The 15898-nt window shown below is 37.4% G+C and overlaps 1 protein-coding gene across 4 annotated transcripts in view; it reads left to right on the top strand.

The window, feature by feature from the left end:
- Positions 1 to 15898, top strand: part of LOC121737306 (semaphorin-1A) — a 389517-nt gene that overhangs the window by 338592 nt on the left and 35027 nt on the right. For all 4 annotated transcript variants that reach the window (XM_042128942.1, XM_042128943.1, XM_042128941.1 and 1 more), the window contains exons 3-4: positions 6997 to 7105; positions 10392 to 10587. In XM_042128942.1, the coding sequence (XP_041984876.1) occupies positions 6997 to 7105; positions 10392 to 10587 (305 nt within the window). The remainder of the gene's footprint in view (positions 1 to 6996; positions 7106 to 10391; positions 10588 to 15898) is intronic.

Genomic DNA, 15898 nt, shown 5'->3' with positions numbered 1-15898 from the left:
ATTTATTCTTTCAACAATGCAGCCACAGAAGACACAAAGAACCAGTAGGCCGACTTAGGGTTAGACTCAGACTTCAATTGCGCGCGACGTCATGCAAATCTGTCAATTCAGTACAAATTTAGAAATGCAGCAACGCGTCGCTTTGCGGTCGGAATTGACCCTTGATTCTCAAAGCTTATACTTTTGAAGTAGTATGTCATATGGGCCGGCGCGCGCCCTGCGTCGTTGCTGAGCCGTTCATAGCATGCTTGCAGCGGTATCGATTCGTCAGCTCGTTCGAAGTCTAGCCTACTGGTTAGTTGTATATTGTAATTTGTGATGCAGTATCTCCCCCTGTCGTCGTTGTTTTAGACATTTTATGCTCCCGAGTAATCCCATAAGACTCATGTATCGTGTTTAGATCGGGACACAAATTTGCTATGTCATCGAAACTAGCGTTGTCCTGAACGATCAGTCCCACATGGTTATGAAGTATTCAATTCTATATTTCACACTCCATAGTTGTATTTGTATTGATAAATGCAGATTTGATCGAGACACAAATGGGATTTAGGGTCTATTTCACCACTTTCTGGTAAGGCTATCCGCCACTTAACTTGACAGATCAAGTATAGAGAATCTGTATAATTCGATCGATAATAAAGTTGTGAATAGCCTATTAGGCACTTTATCAGAAAGTGGTGAAACAGGCCCATAATATTGTAAATGCGATAATGTGTATATCTGTTTATTCTGTAACCTCATCGGAGTCTACATATTATGTAAATGCGAAAGGCCCATTGCGACTTTTTGTATCGATGCAGTGGCAATACTGTCGCATATTTGCATCGATACAGTCACGATGCAGTCGCTAACTGTGTGTCCTGTATGGCGTTGCAAATGTGACTAACGCGCGTTAGTAGTGATGCAGTCGTCGCGACTGCATCGCTACTAAAGTCGCAATGGACGAAGGCCCTAACTGTTTAACGGGTTACCTCCTCTGTGTCTACATGCTTTAGACGCGTTTACATATAATACTATAATTTCTAAAATCTCAGAATAACTTCCGAATATTACAAGAGTGGTGTCATTTCATTCTTTATAATTTTTGAAATTTAGAAAAAAGGCTGAAAACATGCACAATTTCTAAGCAATTTATGGAAATAAAAATTAGTGTTTGGTTTTTAACTCGAAAGATACTTACAAAAAAAGATCTAGAAAGAGCACTCAGTAAAACTCAATGTGCTAGTATATTCAGCAATATTCTTGAAGACTCGACAACGTTGTAGCTGTGGACACGGTAGGGTAACTCCCTAAAATATCGTCTCTCCGATCTCTTTGTTTAGGATAGCCCTCGGTTTTAGTTCCACAACACACACACAGCGTAACACTCAATATAATATCATCTCCTTCTGTTTATCACAAAAGAGATAGAGCTATTATGGGTAAATAGAGTTTTGGTTTTGACTTTGCACTTTGCTCAACAAAAAAATGGTTATTCAATTCAGTATTTACATATTTTTGTATTTCAATAGATACAGTCGAAAACAGATTCAGCTTACCACTTTTAGTATTATTTAATTGTAATTAGAAGACTGTTGAACTTTGTACTTCGCCCCCCTTATATAATTCTTACCTGGTCTTCCACGAATCTTTATTATAGGCTGAACCGATTTTGCAAATTTCAAGTAGCCAAATCAGTTCCGCCATTTTAGAGTTTTAGTGAGACTAACAAAACATAAAATTCATTTATTTATATACAGTGTGTTTGTGTAAACACTGTTATTTTTGAAACCATCAAATGAGACCGTGATATTGAACAACTTTTTCTATGAGAACAATGCTGGGAAATTAAAAAAAAATGCCGTCTTCATACCCATACGGATGCCCGGATCGGCAAAAAAAGTTGTTCATTTTGACGGTCTCATTTGATGGTTTCAAGTATAACGGTGTTTACACAAACACACTGCATTGAAGAAAGAAGATAGATAAAGTTCAGAAGTGCTAAAAATGTCTGCGATCGTACCAACTACATAGTACCCTTTAAAATAACTAAATCCAGGACCTTTTTAAGGACGATTAACCATTTTGAATGCCTGTTTTCGGTTATTTGAAGTTTAGAAACGCACGTTTGAAGTATTGTGCGTTGGAGGGTAGTTGCAAATAATGCCGCTCACGTATGGAGCGCTTCGTTAGATCCTCTCCTGTAATTTTACATACACATAATATTAGAAAGTAACTGTATCCTGTGGCCTCGCCCGCGTATTGGGACTCCTTAGTGCTTAGTTAAAATCCAGTCAATAAATGTCGTATTGGATTTGACATGACGCATTGATAAGGTGACGCCTTAATAATTTGGCTGCAGCGATATCGATTTTTCTCAACAATGACTAAAGCTAAGAAATTAAAGTTCATTGTCAGTATTCATCACGTCTTTATCTTTGAATTACCCATAGCATAACACGATTGGTCAGCTTTTATAACACAGGATAATTAATCAAAAAGACCTAGGAGAGACTAGGAGAGTGATTTAAGCTTCCAAAATTTGTACATAGATTAGTTCAAGTATGTAACACTATAATTTGCCCATAGCTTATATGAAAATATATGTTTATGGTTTTTAAATTACGCGACAAAAACCATTTTGTCGCTTACGCCCTTTCCATATTTTCTTGCTGTTCCATTTCTTGTTTTCTATGTGAGGCCGGTCCGGCCTCTCATAGAAAACAAGCGATCTAAAACATATCCAAAACGATTTTTTACTTTAACGCGACGTCACCTATGTCATGACGCTTGCGATGAGTTATTTCATAGAGTTCGACAAGGCTTTAAACAAACGTGGTGAAAAAAGGAACTATCGCCATCATACAAAAACGCCATTTTTGACAGTTCTCCTTTACCAGCAGCGCCCCGCCTACGTTCATTTAAAGCCTTGTAGCAATTTATATCAAATCCCATACATTTTTGACATCTTCCAAGTACCGAGTAGAGTGCAGGCGAGACAGTGATAGAAAACAAGCAATGGAACAGCAAAAAATGGAAAGGGCGTAAGCGACAAAATGGTTTTGTCGCGTAATTTAAAAACCATAAATACATTTCATTTAAGCTATGGGTAAATTAATGTGTATGCTTGAACCAATCTTTGCACCAATTTTGGAAGCTTAAATCACTCTCCTCTGTTGGCAAAATAGGAATCCCTTTTTATACAGAGGTATTTTTGATTGATTATTCTGTGTTATAAAAGCTGACCAATCGTGTTATGCTATGGGTAATTCAAAAACAAAGATATGATAAATATACTGACAATGAACTTTAATTTCTTAGCTTTAGTCATTGCTGAGAAAAATCGATATCGCTATAGCCAAATTATTAAGGCGTCGCCTTAATCAGGCCTTTACTTCGCTATCGAATTTCGATTCCCTTTTTCACACCCTTAGTGGTGATTTTGAGAATCCTCGGCTGAATAGTTTTTTGAGATAAGAACATTGTTACGAACAAACTAATGGTCGAAGATAACATTTTCATGCACACCTACGTACTGCCACACTCAGAGACGAATTAATTACTTCACTGTAATTAAATAATGATTATGACATAAGCCCATACATTTTCTGTCAAACTCTTCATTAAATTGAAGTTTTATTAAATGTCTGTGTGTGCGGCACTTATTGGGTCACCACATTATGTGTTCGCGGAATAAAATTATGAGATTTCGGAATTCGAGAAACCCCGTAGATGGGTCCGGGAATCGGTCAATATCCGGACAGCTGGTAATTTATGTATTAATTCATGGAACAATTATTATAGCATGAATATTGACAAACATGGGACACAGATAACAGATATTACGAATGAAAATTACCATGACAATGATGTACCATAAAATTGATTCATAGACAGATTTATTAAGATATTGCATTTAAGAAATTCCGTAGCGAAAAAAAACCTAACCCCACTCCGTCAGACTTCGGCACGGTATTCGTGTGTGTGCGACAGTGCGATGTGAATTAATATGATTACATAAGTTGATAAAAAATGCTATGGTTTACCACGGCAGTCCCCTAGTACCAAACGTATTTGTCTAAAGCATCGTTTGAACAAGGCATGTCGGCAAAAAGCCCGCGATAAAAGTTGATATGCAATATTTTCTTCTTCTAATATATAAAATTCTCGTGTCACAATGTTAGGCCGCGTACTCCTCCGAAACGGCTTTACTGATTTTAACCAAATTTTATATGCATATTCAGTGGGTCTGAGAATCGACTACTGGGCACTTTTTATATTGATAATTGCATTCGTTGAATACATAATAGTAAATTATTACAACTCGAGACTGACGGCGACCATTGTTTGTGCGACGGGATAGCGATGGACGTTGCCATGGTGACATACTTATTTAGTCACTTCAATAAAATAATACGGCCGAAATACTTTATATGGCAAAGAAACGTTTGCCGGGACAGCTAGTCTAAAATAAATTACTCACAGCCTGCAAGCAAATAAGAAGAGAATAGAATATAATAGAGAAAATAGAATAGACAACAATAGCATGTAATATTGTAGATGCTATGTGGAGATAATGAGATTATCAGTAACTGTCGGTGCGGCCAAATTGATCGTCCAATCGCACTTCGTTAGGGAACAAAAAATGTCCATAATGTAGGGTCTTGCCCTTCCGAATTGTCTTCGCCCTGAGAATTTTTGGGTAGGCTCTATACTATATTAAATAGCTATATTATATTGCCGCATCTTCATTATTGGGCATTTTTTTTATGTGATAAGGGGGCAAACGAGCAAACGGATGACCTAATGGAAAGTAACTTCCGTCGCCCATGGACACTCGCAGCATCAGAAGAGCTACAGGTGCGTTGCCGGCCTTTTAAGTGGGAATAGGGTAATATGGGAGGGTAGGGATGGGAAGGAGATAGGGGAGGGTAGGGAGGGAATAGGGTAGGGGATTGTGCCTCCGGTAAACTCACTCACTCGGCGAAACACAGCGCAAGCGCTGTTTCACGCCGGTCTTCTGTGAGAACGTGGTATTTCTCTTGCTGAAGCATGGCTCTCCCACGCATTAAAATGTTTGTTAACATTATGGTCAAGCACATTAACTTTCAAACGGGCTCGTATTCTTTTGTGACGGCAGCGGTCGCGCGCAACCGGAATGTGGGGCATATTGGACAAATCTGTGAAACATTATAAAATCTACAGTTTCAACAACCTGAAAAGCTAGAAGATTCAACTGTTCAATGAGTTATTTCTTATCGGATTACAACTTCTGTTGGTATTTTGTGCGTTACTTTAAAACGCGTCACGATATTTGCGTCTTCAGTAATGATTTTGGTTTTACTATATTGTAGAACAGTTGTCTTTATTTTGCTTTGGACTTTTGGAATAAAGAGAGAGAATTCTACTTCACCGAGTGTGGATGTTACATTTGGGACCAGCAGAGCAACTTCCACTAAACTTTTCTGATTAAAACCGCCGGTTTGTTCTGAATAATTAACTGTAGTGAGCAAGGGGGTTTTATTCTCGTGTGTTTAACTTCACAGTGCTGTACTTTAAGCAGCTGCTTTGTCTATTTGGCACTCGTATTCTTGTGAAATATCTTCTAACGCTTTTATAAAATGTTACTTGAGTGCTTAGACAAAGTGTATGAGTGAAGTGTATGAGAAATGCACTGACATCCATGACAGACAAGTACGCTGGAGGTCAGTGGAGAAATGGCAAAAAGCACCACCACTTGACATGGCGCTTGCAATACCAAAGAGCAAGTATGTTTAAATAGATGACAAGCGCTCAACACGCGTTTTGATAACGTGCGTTTAGCGAAGTGTGTTGTAAACATGCATTAAGCGTTTCTTCATCTGAACATATCTACTCTTACGTACCTCTTATATAATTATTTGGAACTGTACGAAATTTTACTAAAGTTATTGGTTCGAAATTACACCACTCTCATGACTTTACAATATGGCAAAGTCACTTTTTTCAGCACGTAAGAAGGGCCCACCAGACATGTATTTCATGTCATATTATTTTATTTACCTATATCCAAACTTTTCATAAACATTATAATCAAGCTCCGAGCTTAATTGTAGCAACATTGCGGGCGAACATTAGATTTGCTTATAATTGCTAGCAATTATCGGTAGGGGGGCCTGGAGGGAGGGGGTTTCATGAAGAAAGGAAGGGGCGGGGTTATGAAGAAATCCCATGAACTTCAGTAATTAAAGGCGGTGTGACTTACCTGCGTAATGATTTAAACAGATCGTGTTTGTTGTGAAGAGTTGGCCGGAGTTGCCCAACAAAATTCGGATGAAATGTTTTGTTTAAAAGTCGTGCGAGTGGGGGAAAATATTGATACTGGATTCTGTATACCTGCAGATTAATTTTTTTTAATTACGTGACTTAGCCTTATTAGTTAAAAGTTAGCCCATCATTTTTGACTGCCACGAGCAGGATTTTTGTTACGTCGCACAAAATGATTTTAAAACTACGCGCAAGAAATACATTGACTACAAAATAGTTTTACAGCATGCTTTCAAAATATATAGAATTCGTAGCACTAGCAATATACTTTATACCTATTTATTAAAAATAAATCTCATAAAATTATTTTGCAAAACGTCGGACTATGCCTCCTAAAACTCTACTTATAAAAATTATCTATCCTTAGGATATTCCAAGCTTAAACTAGGCCCAATTTCACCAACGTCTGTTAATGTTAACAGCTTGTTAAAATATCATGTCTTCTCTTTCATTCATATGAAAACGTGATACTAAGGCCTAATTTCACCAACGTCTGTTAGTGTTAGCAGCTTGTTAAAATGTCATGTCTGCTCTTTTATTCATACGAAAATTGAAAGAGGTAAAGTGATATTAATTCGATGGTTAACTTTAACAGTCGTTGGTGAAATTGGGTCTAATTCTAGCAGTAGAGTTTAACAGTCGTTGGTGAAATTGGATCTAATGGTTTTTTCCAAGGCTCGTTATGTAACTTTTGTTTGTTTGTTACAGGAACGTCGTGTACAACCTCAGCCTGACAGACCTGACAGAACAGAGGAGGCTGGTGTGGTACTCCACAGACACAGATGTACAGATGTGTGTCGTTAAAGGGAAAGATGAGGTAAGACCGTAAGAACTGGGTTATTAAAATAAAATGATTCATTCACATAATTCGTCGTTGAAGTTCTAACACCACGTAAGTCAAAAATAGCAACTTTTCAGGAGAGAGAAAAAGTGAATTGAATTTTGTACAGATGCCATAGTAGCTCTAATTTACTTTTTACTATTTTACGAGTTTTTTGTTGACCGACACGTGTTCCGATTGGCTAAAACGACACGTCTTCCGATTTTCTAGCGAATTGCATCAAAAGGTTAAAATAGGCAAAAAGTGACTTATGTGGTGTTAGACTTGCCATCCAAGGTGGCAATGCTGTCAGCTTGCTGGGCACTCTGCCAGATGGGGATGACCTGGGGAAGTTTTTCTTTATACAGTTTTATAGTTTAAGTTTATATATATATTTGTATTATTAGATTGTATTTTAGTGCTTAGATATGAAGGTAGGCGCCTAAGAACATCAAAATTAAAAATATATAATGATACTAAATCATTGTTTAAAAAAAAAGATGCCAAGTCTATACTCTATACCCATTACCCATACTAACTTTGCTGCTGAAATGACCGAATGCCACTTTGCTAAGGGCCTACTATTATTACAAACATGTAAATGGCGGAAAACTTAACAAAAATCGTTACTAGATGTGCAGTCGGAGACACAAGAAGTTTTTTGACCTTATTGCTTGGTAATAATCCTAAAACTTGTCACCGTCTAACATCTTGGACCGTACAGTCAAATACATAATTTTGCCCTTAAAGCTTGACAATCCCTCAAAAAATCAAATACTCGCATTCCTGCTATTTCCACATATAAAATTTGCTTGCTAAGCCTGAAAGACTAAGGGCCTGTGTCACCACTTTCTGATAAAGTACCGAATAGGCTTTTCACAACTTTTTTGACAGATTCTCCATGCTTTATCTGTCAAATTAAGTGTTGGCCTATTCGTTACTCATCAGGAAGTGGTGAAACAGGCCGTTAATCTTATATCTTTAAACGAGCAATTCTTGTATATATATATAATTGGAATCTCGGAATCGGCTCCAACGATTTTCATGAAATTTAGTATATAGGGGGTTTCGGGGGCGATAAATCGATCTAGCTAGGAATCATTTTCAGAAAATGTCTTTTTATTCGTGTTTTATCGATAATCGATTGAAAAATATGATCTTCCTGACATCTATTGGCGAATAATAATACTATTTTGTTAGCAACTAATTGTTTTAACGACCAGCAGATGGCGTTATTAAGTAACACGAAGTCAATGAGTGTTTGCTATACCGAGCAAAGCTCGGTCATCCAGGTACTATAACTTATTGGTACAATGTTACTTTACTGTACACTCAGTTTATTAAAAGACCGATACGTTCCATTTATATTTCATTTCGACATTTCGTTATCGGTCACAGGGTTCGCATCGAGCACAATGGGGTAAATTTTACCCCAGGTACTTTAGCATGTAGATTACGAGCTGCTCGGTCGGAAACTCATGCTCCGATAGAGACGCAGAGACGAGACGTAGACGGGACCTAGAAACGTGCTTAGACGTTACAAACTGATTTTGGTTTATAGTGCATTCGAAATTCTATTTATGTGTTTGGGACTTTTAAGGTAAATAAGTAGGTATCTTAGTATGTATAAGTAGACGCGGCGCGGCAATAAGATATTTCGCGGGAACCGTACATTTTCCCGCAAAAACGCAGCCTATACAAAATATATGGTAAATAAATATATGGTACATAAATGGTAAAGGAAGAATCGTGGGGGCTACCATAATATTTTTTATGTATTATATTGATACAGCCTTTTTTATGTTGTTAAAAACCTTTGTTTCTTTTTTAACGTTACTAATTAGTTAATCACATTTATTGTATTCGTAAGATAAAATCAAAAATTAAATATATAAATAAAAATGTCTTCAAATACTGTATTGCCTGGGATAAAAGCTGCATTCTCAAGTCTCAATCATGACGCCCATATTTATGTTACTTAAGTATCTCAATAGCATATCAAAATCATTACCCTTTTCCCATAGTCGGGTAAAAATATGTTTGAATATTGATGGTCAACGTTAGCAATTCATACGACAGAGAGCAGGCGGATAAAGGAAGATTTGATAACATTAGCATTCCCATATGCCGCCCGATACCATTCACTGGATTATCTTAAATAGATGTAGTGTCAATTGGTACGCTTTTAGTGGAGATGAGAATATGGAAAGTGAGAAAACTCTTGTCCACTATATCTAAATTGGACTTTTCTTTAGGGAGATCGCAGACGACAGACTTTTTGTGCGATCGACACCATACAGCGGATTCTTCTTTGACATGCTAGTATTCGAGAGCCTACCTACCTAAAGCGTGACAAAAGAAATTAGCTTTTCCCTATTTGATGTTACTTAACACACACGTTTTGCTAATGTCACGACACGAGCAGTGCAAAAAATCGGCCAAGTGCGAGTCGGACTCGCGCACGAAAGGTTCCGTACCATTATAGAGCAAAATTAGACCAAAAATTGTGTTTTTTTTATATGGGAACCTTAAATTTTTATTTTATTATATTATTATTAAAGTACACATATAACTAAGGACTTTGTGAAAAATTCAAGTACCTTTTAGTACCTGCCTGTTGCCATTATTGATATACAGTGTGTAACAAAAATAAGTGATAATACTTTAGGGTGTGTACGTGTTCCTTGTAGAGAGTTAACTGTGAAAGTAGCAGCTCTGAAAGACGAAAAAAATTTTTCACTTTTGTATGGGCAAGGGCCCGAGCGTCACGAGTTTCCCCATACAAAAGTGAAAAAATTTTTTGGTTTTTCAGCGCTGCTACTTTCACAGTGAACTCTCTACAAGGAACAAGTACACATCCTAAAGTATTATCACTTATTTTTGTACAGCCTGTATAGAGCAAAAAAGGCCCCAAAAATCAGGTTTGTTGTATGATGAGGCTGGGAGCACCCCTTAAATCTTAATTTTATTATGTTTTTAGTAAGTATTTGTTGTTATAGCCGCAACATATATACATAATTTGTGAAAATTTCAACTCTAACTATTACCATTCTTGAGTTACAGCCTGGAGGCAGACACGGACAGACAACGAAGTCTTAGTAATAGGGTCCCGTTTTTACCACTTGGGTACAGAACCCTAAAAAAGGAAATTTTCCTTCTTTAGTTGAGGGTATATGAAAGTCGTGTCACGATAATAATATTATAAGACAATGAAATGATGAAAGATATTTACCCCTATCACATCTTCTCTGTCACAAAGTCTGTACTCTTCGTGTTTTTCCAGGAGCGGTGTCAGAACTACATCCGGGTGCTGGTCTCCCTCGGCACCGGGAGGCTCCTGGTCTGCGGCACCAATAGCTTCAAACCCTACTGCCGGGAGTACAGCGTCCAGCGAGACTCATACCACATGGAGAAGGAGAAGTCCGGGCAGGCGGTCTGCCCGTATGACCCCGACCACAACTCCACTGCTGTTTATGCAGGTAAACCTTGAATAGTATAATTTATGTTAAGGGCATAAGGGTGAGGGGAGTCCAAAATTAAATCTGAATGCACTGTAGATAATTAAAGCTGAAATTAATGATTTAGAAGTATAAAACAACAGCACTCCGGTAAAAATAACAACAAATTTAACAACCGGATAATACATCAAATCATACTGGGCAGTATACTGTTAGGGAAAGAGAACGCACCTGTCACTTTTGAAAATCGAAATATTGAGAATTTTGCCGGGAATTTGAAAGAGTGCTGTTGTGTTTTGTATTATTTTCTAATTTCTAATCTAATTGTATTAAATGTGTAATATTGGTAGAATATTAACCATTATATTAGATATTCGTTATCATGCACAAGTGTAGGCAAATCCTGCAACTTCCAGAAACGTGTTTTTTTTGTGTTCCCTCCAAATATCCGTCGAAAGTTTCAGTAAAGTGTCTACAACTTTACTGAATTGACCGACTTGACTCCTTGACTGTTTTGACTTTTACTTAGATTTGACTAGACTTTAGACTTGACGATATTATAGTAAAACGATGATAAAAATATTGTAAGAAGAATTTTACCATTGTATGTGGCAAAGTACACCCCCGGTGTCAGTGCCAAAAGCCAAAAAAAAATCGAAATGTAGAGCCGAACGTCAATGTCAAATCTGACAATTCGACACTAGAGTTTTCGATTTTAGCTCTATACAGGGTGTAACAAAACTAAGTGATAATACTTTAGCGTCCCTTATATTGAGTTCGCTGTGTTTTTTTATTATTTGTATGAGCTAACGCAGTGGTGCTTGCCTATACAAATCACAAAAAAATCGCCATTTCAGCCCTGCTACCTTCACAGTGAACTCTATATAAGGGGCACATACACACCCTGAGTATTATCATTTAGTTTTGACTTTTGTTACATTCTGTAAACTGTATACTGTGTATAGGGTCAAAATTTAAAATGCGCCTGCGTATTTGAATTTTTCTGATAGCAAAAAACTATGAGGCTCCTGAAGATTAAGACAAGAACATTAAAAGAATTTAAAAAACGGACAAAAGAAAACCAGAGTAACTTTAAACGGTTATATAATTATCTTTGCGATTTACTTTTTATTCGAGACCGTTGTCATTCTCTTTATACAACTTCTCTTAGGTTTTAAAAAAGTTTTAATGTTTCCAAAGGACACTTGTAACTCCGCTTCCAAGTTGTAAATACCCCCGTTCCGGTATCGTTATAACAGTTTTTATGTCCACAATGAATAAATAATATTATTATTCTATTGCCGAAACGTGCGTCCACGTCTTTGCTGTAAAAAATATAATTTGAATGACGCGAATGAGGTTCCAAATTTAAAAAAATATATATTTTTAACTAGCTGTTGCCCGCGACTTCGTCCGCGTGGACTTCAGTTTATAGCGCGCGATGTCAACAAAATTGGTGTCAAAAGCTTTTATAAAAAAACCCTGGTACCCCTTAAATCAATACAGCTGTGCAGTGTGCAAACAATAAGTACTTCATTTTTGTATGTTAAACTTTATATATTATGCCAAATTTTAAAGCTTATTTAGCCCCCCAATTACACAACTTTACCCATAAACTATTTATCATTGATAGGTTTAGCCCCAATTTCACCAACGTCTGTTAGTGTTAACAGCTTGTTAAAATATCCTGTCTTCTCTTTCATTCATATGAAAAACAAAACAGCTAACGTGATACTAATTCGAGCATTAACTTTAACAGTCGTTGGTGAAATTTGGTCTTAAGGTTACGTCACTGCCTGCACAGATAAAGTACTGAGTTATTTAATACCGTAGAATAGATATAACAATCGAAAAAAATCGAGACTTAAATGTAAGATGATACCACCTCTTATAGAAAGACTTTTGAGCAAGCGTCAGCGCGATGTAGAAGACGCACGGCGCCATCTATTATGAATTTTTTGAACAAATTTACGACCCTTACAACCCTTTTTTCCAGTAAAAAAGTAGCCTATGTCCTTTCTCAGGCTTTAGACTATCAGTATACAAAATTTCATTACAATCGGTTCGGTAGTTTTGGCGTTTGGCGTGAAAGCGAGACTGACAGACAGACAGACAGAGATACTTTCGCATTCATAATATTAGTACAGATTATGTGCACACTGCACAGCTGTTTTTGGGTATTTTGATTAATTAAGGGCCGCGCTACACCGGAATGGCAGCGGCGAGGCGAGCACTTTCAGCGCTGCCATTCCGGTGTAGCGCGGCCCTAAGAGGGGTACCACTTACCAGGGTTTAAAAAAGTTTTTAAATTTGACACAAATTTTGTTGACACCGCGCGCTATAAACTAAAGTCCACGCGGACGAAGTCGCGGGCAACAGCTAGTTATGAATAAAAACAATAATATATAATAAAGTAGGTATGATTAGTTCTGTTATAATAATGAAGTAAAAAATAAAGCGCCATCTGTTTTCATATATTAGAATTAAAATGTTGATTGCATTGATATATTTTCTGGATGGAATATAGGCCAACACAACACACTCGAACTCCTTAGAAATGCAGTAGGAGTTCTATAAGATAAGATAGATTGATTATTATTATAGCAAGTGATAATATTATTAAACATAATATTCTAACGTATTAAAAACTATAAACAAAAACATAATAACTAATAAGTATGATTAGTTCTATGTTCCAACGAAGTAAAAAAAAAAGCGCCATCTGTTGAATCGTATTAGAACTAAAATGTTCATTGCATCGCGTCGATATATTTCTGGATTTTTTATAATATTATACATAAAATATATTTAAGATTTTTGAAATATTATTTTAATACACATCCAAGACCCAGGAACATTGAAAACTTTTTGTTCCGCCTGCGGGACTCGAACCCAGGACCCCCGGGATGAGCGCTGGCCACGCGCAATGCGAATTCATTTTCATCGATATTTTCATGGAAATAAGATATTTTCCCACATCAAAATGTAGCCTATGTCCTTTCTCAGACTCTAGAATAACTGTGTACAAAATTTCATTGCAATCGGTTCAGTAGTTTTGGCGTGAAAGCGAGACAGACAGACAGACAGACAGACAGAGATACTTTCGCATTTATAATATTAGTTTTTGGCGTGAAAGTGAGACAGACAGACAGACAGACAGACAGAGATACTTTCGCATTTATAATATTAGTATGGATTAGTATAGAAGTATAGATACATAAAATATATTTAAGTAAAAAATAAAACGCCATCTGTTGAATCGTATTAGAACTAAAATAAAATAAAACGCCATCTGTTGAATCGTATTAGAACTAAATTGCATCGATATATTTCTGGATTTTTTATAATATTAAACATAAAATATATTTAAGATTTTTGAAATATTATTTTAATACACATCCAAGACCCAGGAACATTGAAAACTTGTTCCGCCTGCGGGACTCGAACCCAGGACCCCCGGGATGAGCGCTGGCCTGCGCAATGCGAATAAATTTTCATCGATATTTTCATGGAAATAAGATATTTTCCCACATCAAAATGTAGCCTATGTCCTTTCTCAGACTCTAGAATAACTGTGTACAAAATTTCATTGCAATCGGTTCAGTAGTTTTGGCGTGAAAGCGAGACAGACAGACAGACAGACAGACAGACAGACAGACAGACAGAGATACTTTCGCATTTATAATATTAGTATAGATTATCATGTAGGTGGGTAAGAATTTAACTTAAGTTTTTTTTTTTTGCCGAAGTTTAAATTAAGTACATATATTCTATAAACTGAACTGTACCAGTACCAAGTCTTAAGTGCTTCGTGAATCGTGGTTCACGGACCATCGGTTTTGTTCGGATATTTCTGTATCCATTCGGCCTGCCCAGCCTGCCCTGTCCCGGGGCAGTTCTAGATGCCGAAAACGCTATAAGTTAAATAAAACTTACGCTATTTATTCTTCTAATTCTATTTAAATGTTCTATTAATAATAATACTAATTATTATTATTATTGATTCGTATATTGGAACCTCGTCATATTTTGGACAAATTAAAACACAACCCGACTAAATTACATAGATCCCTCATCTGCCTTTGAACAAATGCACTGAAATTCTCTATGCTTTGGAATATAGGCCAGCTATGTCCTTTTATCCAGATTCATTTCTGTAGGCACGTCATGGGCCGTGACAAACGTGGCCCTAGCCCCTAACTAACGGGCTGGACTAAGCCGACGAATGGGCTTAACCCGACACGAATTACGCTCACACCCGATTAGGGTGAGGTCTCATTGCGTTGCGTTGGTTTTTTTTATGAAATAAAGGGGGCAAACGAGCAAACGTGTCACCTGATGGAAAGCAACTTCCGTCGCCCATGAATACTCGCAACATCAGAAGAGCTGCAAGTGCGTTGCCGGCCCTTTAAGAGGGAACAGGGTAATAGGGGAGGGTAAGGAAGGAAATGGAAGGGAATAGGGGGGGAGGGTAGAGAAGGGAAGGGAAGGGAATAGGGGAGGGTAGGGAAGGGAATAGGGTAGGGGATTGGGCCTCCGGTAAACTCACTCACTCGGCGAAACACAGCGCAAGCGCTGTTTCACGCCGGTTTTCTGTGAGAACGTGGTATTTCTTCGGTCGAGCCGGCCTATTCGTGCCGAAGCATGGCTCTAACACGTATAAAATAGTGCGTCGCCAGAGCGTCGCTGCGACTACTTTTACAAATATAATACCAATAATGTGGGGCCAGTAGTTTCTTTTTATCTGATCTTCAGAACTTTCCCGCAAGTGAGCGGACACCGTGCTTTTTCGTAATAAAACTATACTCGTTTCGCAAGTATCAACCATTACCCTGCATGTGTTTCATCCATAAAGTTAATATACCAAGCGGAATAGAGCAACAATCTCGAGCTGTCAAACGAAACCGAAATTGATTTACGTCTGTGTGTAAAAATTTGTTTACGTATAGTCGTATACACTTACACAAGCATCTTTTTAAGAGATTAAATTGTCAACGTGCCGACTGGCCGTCAAACAGATGGAAAAATTTGTTCTGCTGTCATGTATCACACGTCTCTTTTTACCACGCAATGTTACTGATAGTGTAATTAGTGAGTAGTGACACCTCGCTTGTTCAGGCCTCTGTTTCTCTATTCCACTAGGTACAGTACTCCAAAATTAATAAAGCGCATGAGTGACCGTGAATAATGACCGTAGGTTACAAAAGCTACAGGAATATCACGAAGAACTTTGACTAATACATGTATCTTAAGCGCAATGCAATTAGAATATGCAACATCGTCTACCGTCGCTCGGGAAATACGACCGTTGCCGAAAAATTACTAAAATGTT

This window comes from Aricia agestis, chromosome 20 (assembly GCF_905147365.1).
Source record: "Aricia agestis chromosome 20, ilAriAges1.1, whole genome shotgun sequence".
NCBI lineage: Eukaryota > Metazoa > Arthropoda > Insecta > Lepidoptera > Lycaenidae > Aricia > Aricia agestis.
This window is presented reverse-complemented; position numbering and strand designations above follow the sequence as displayed.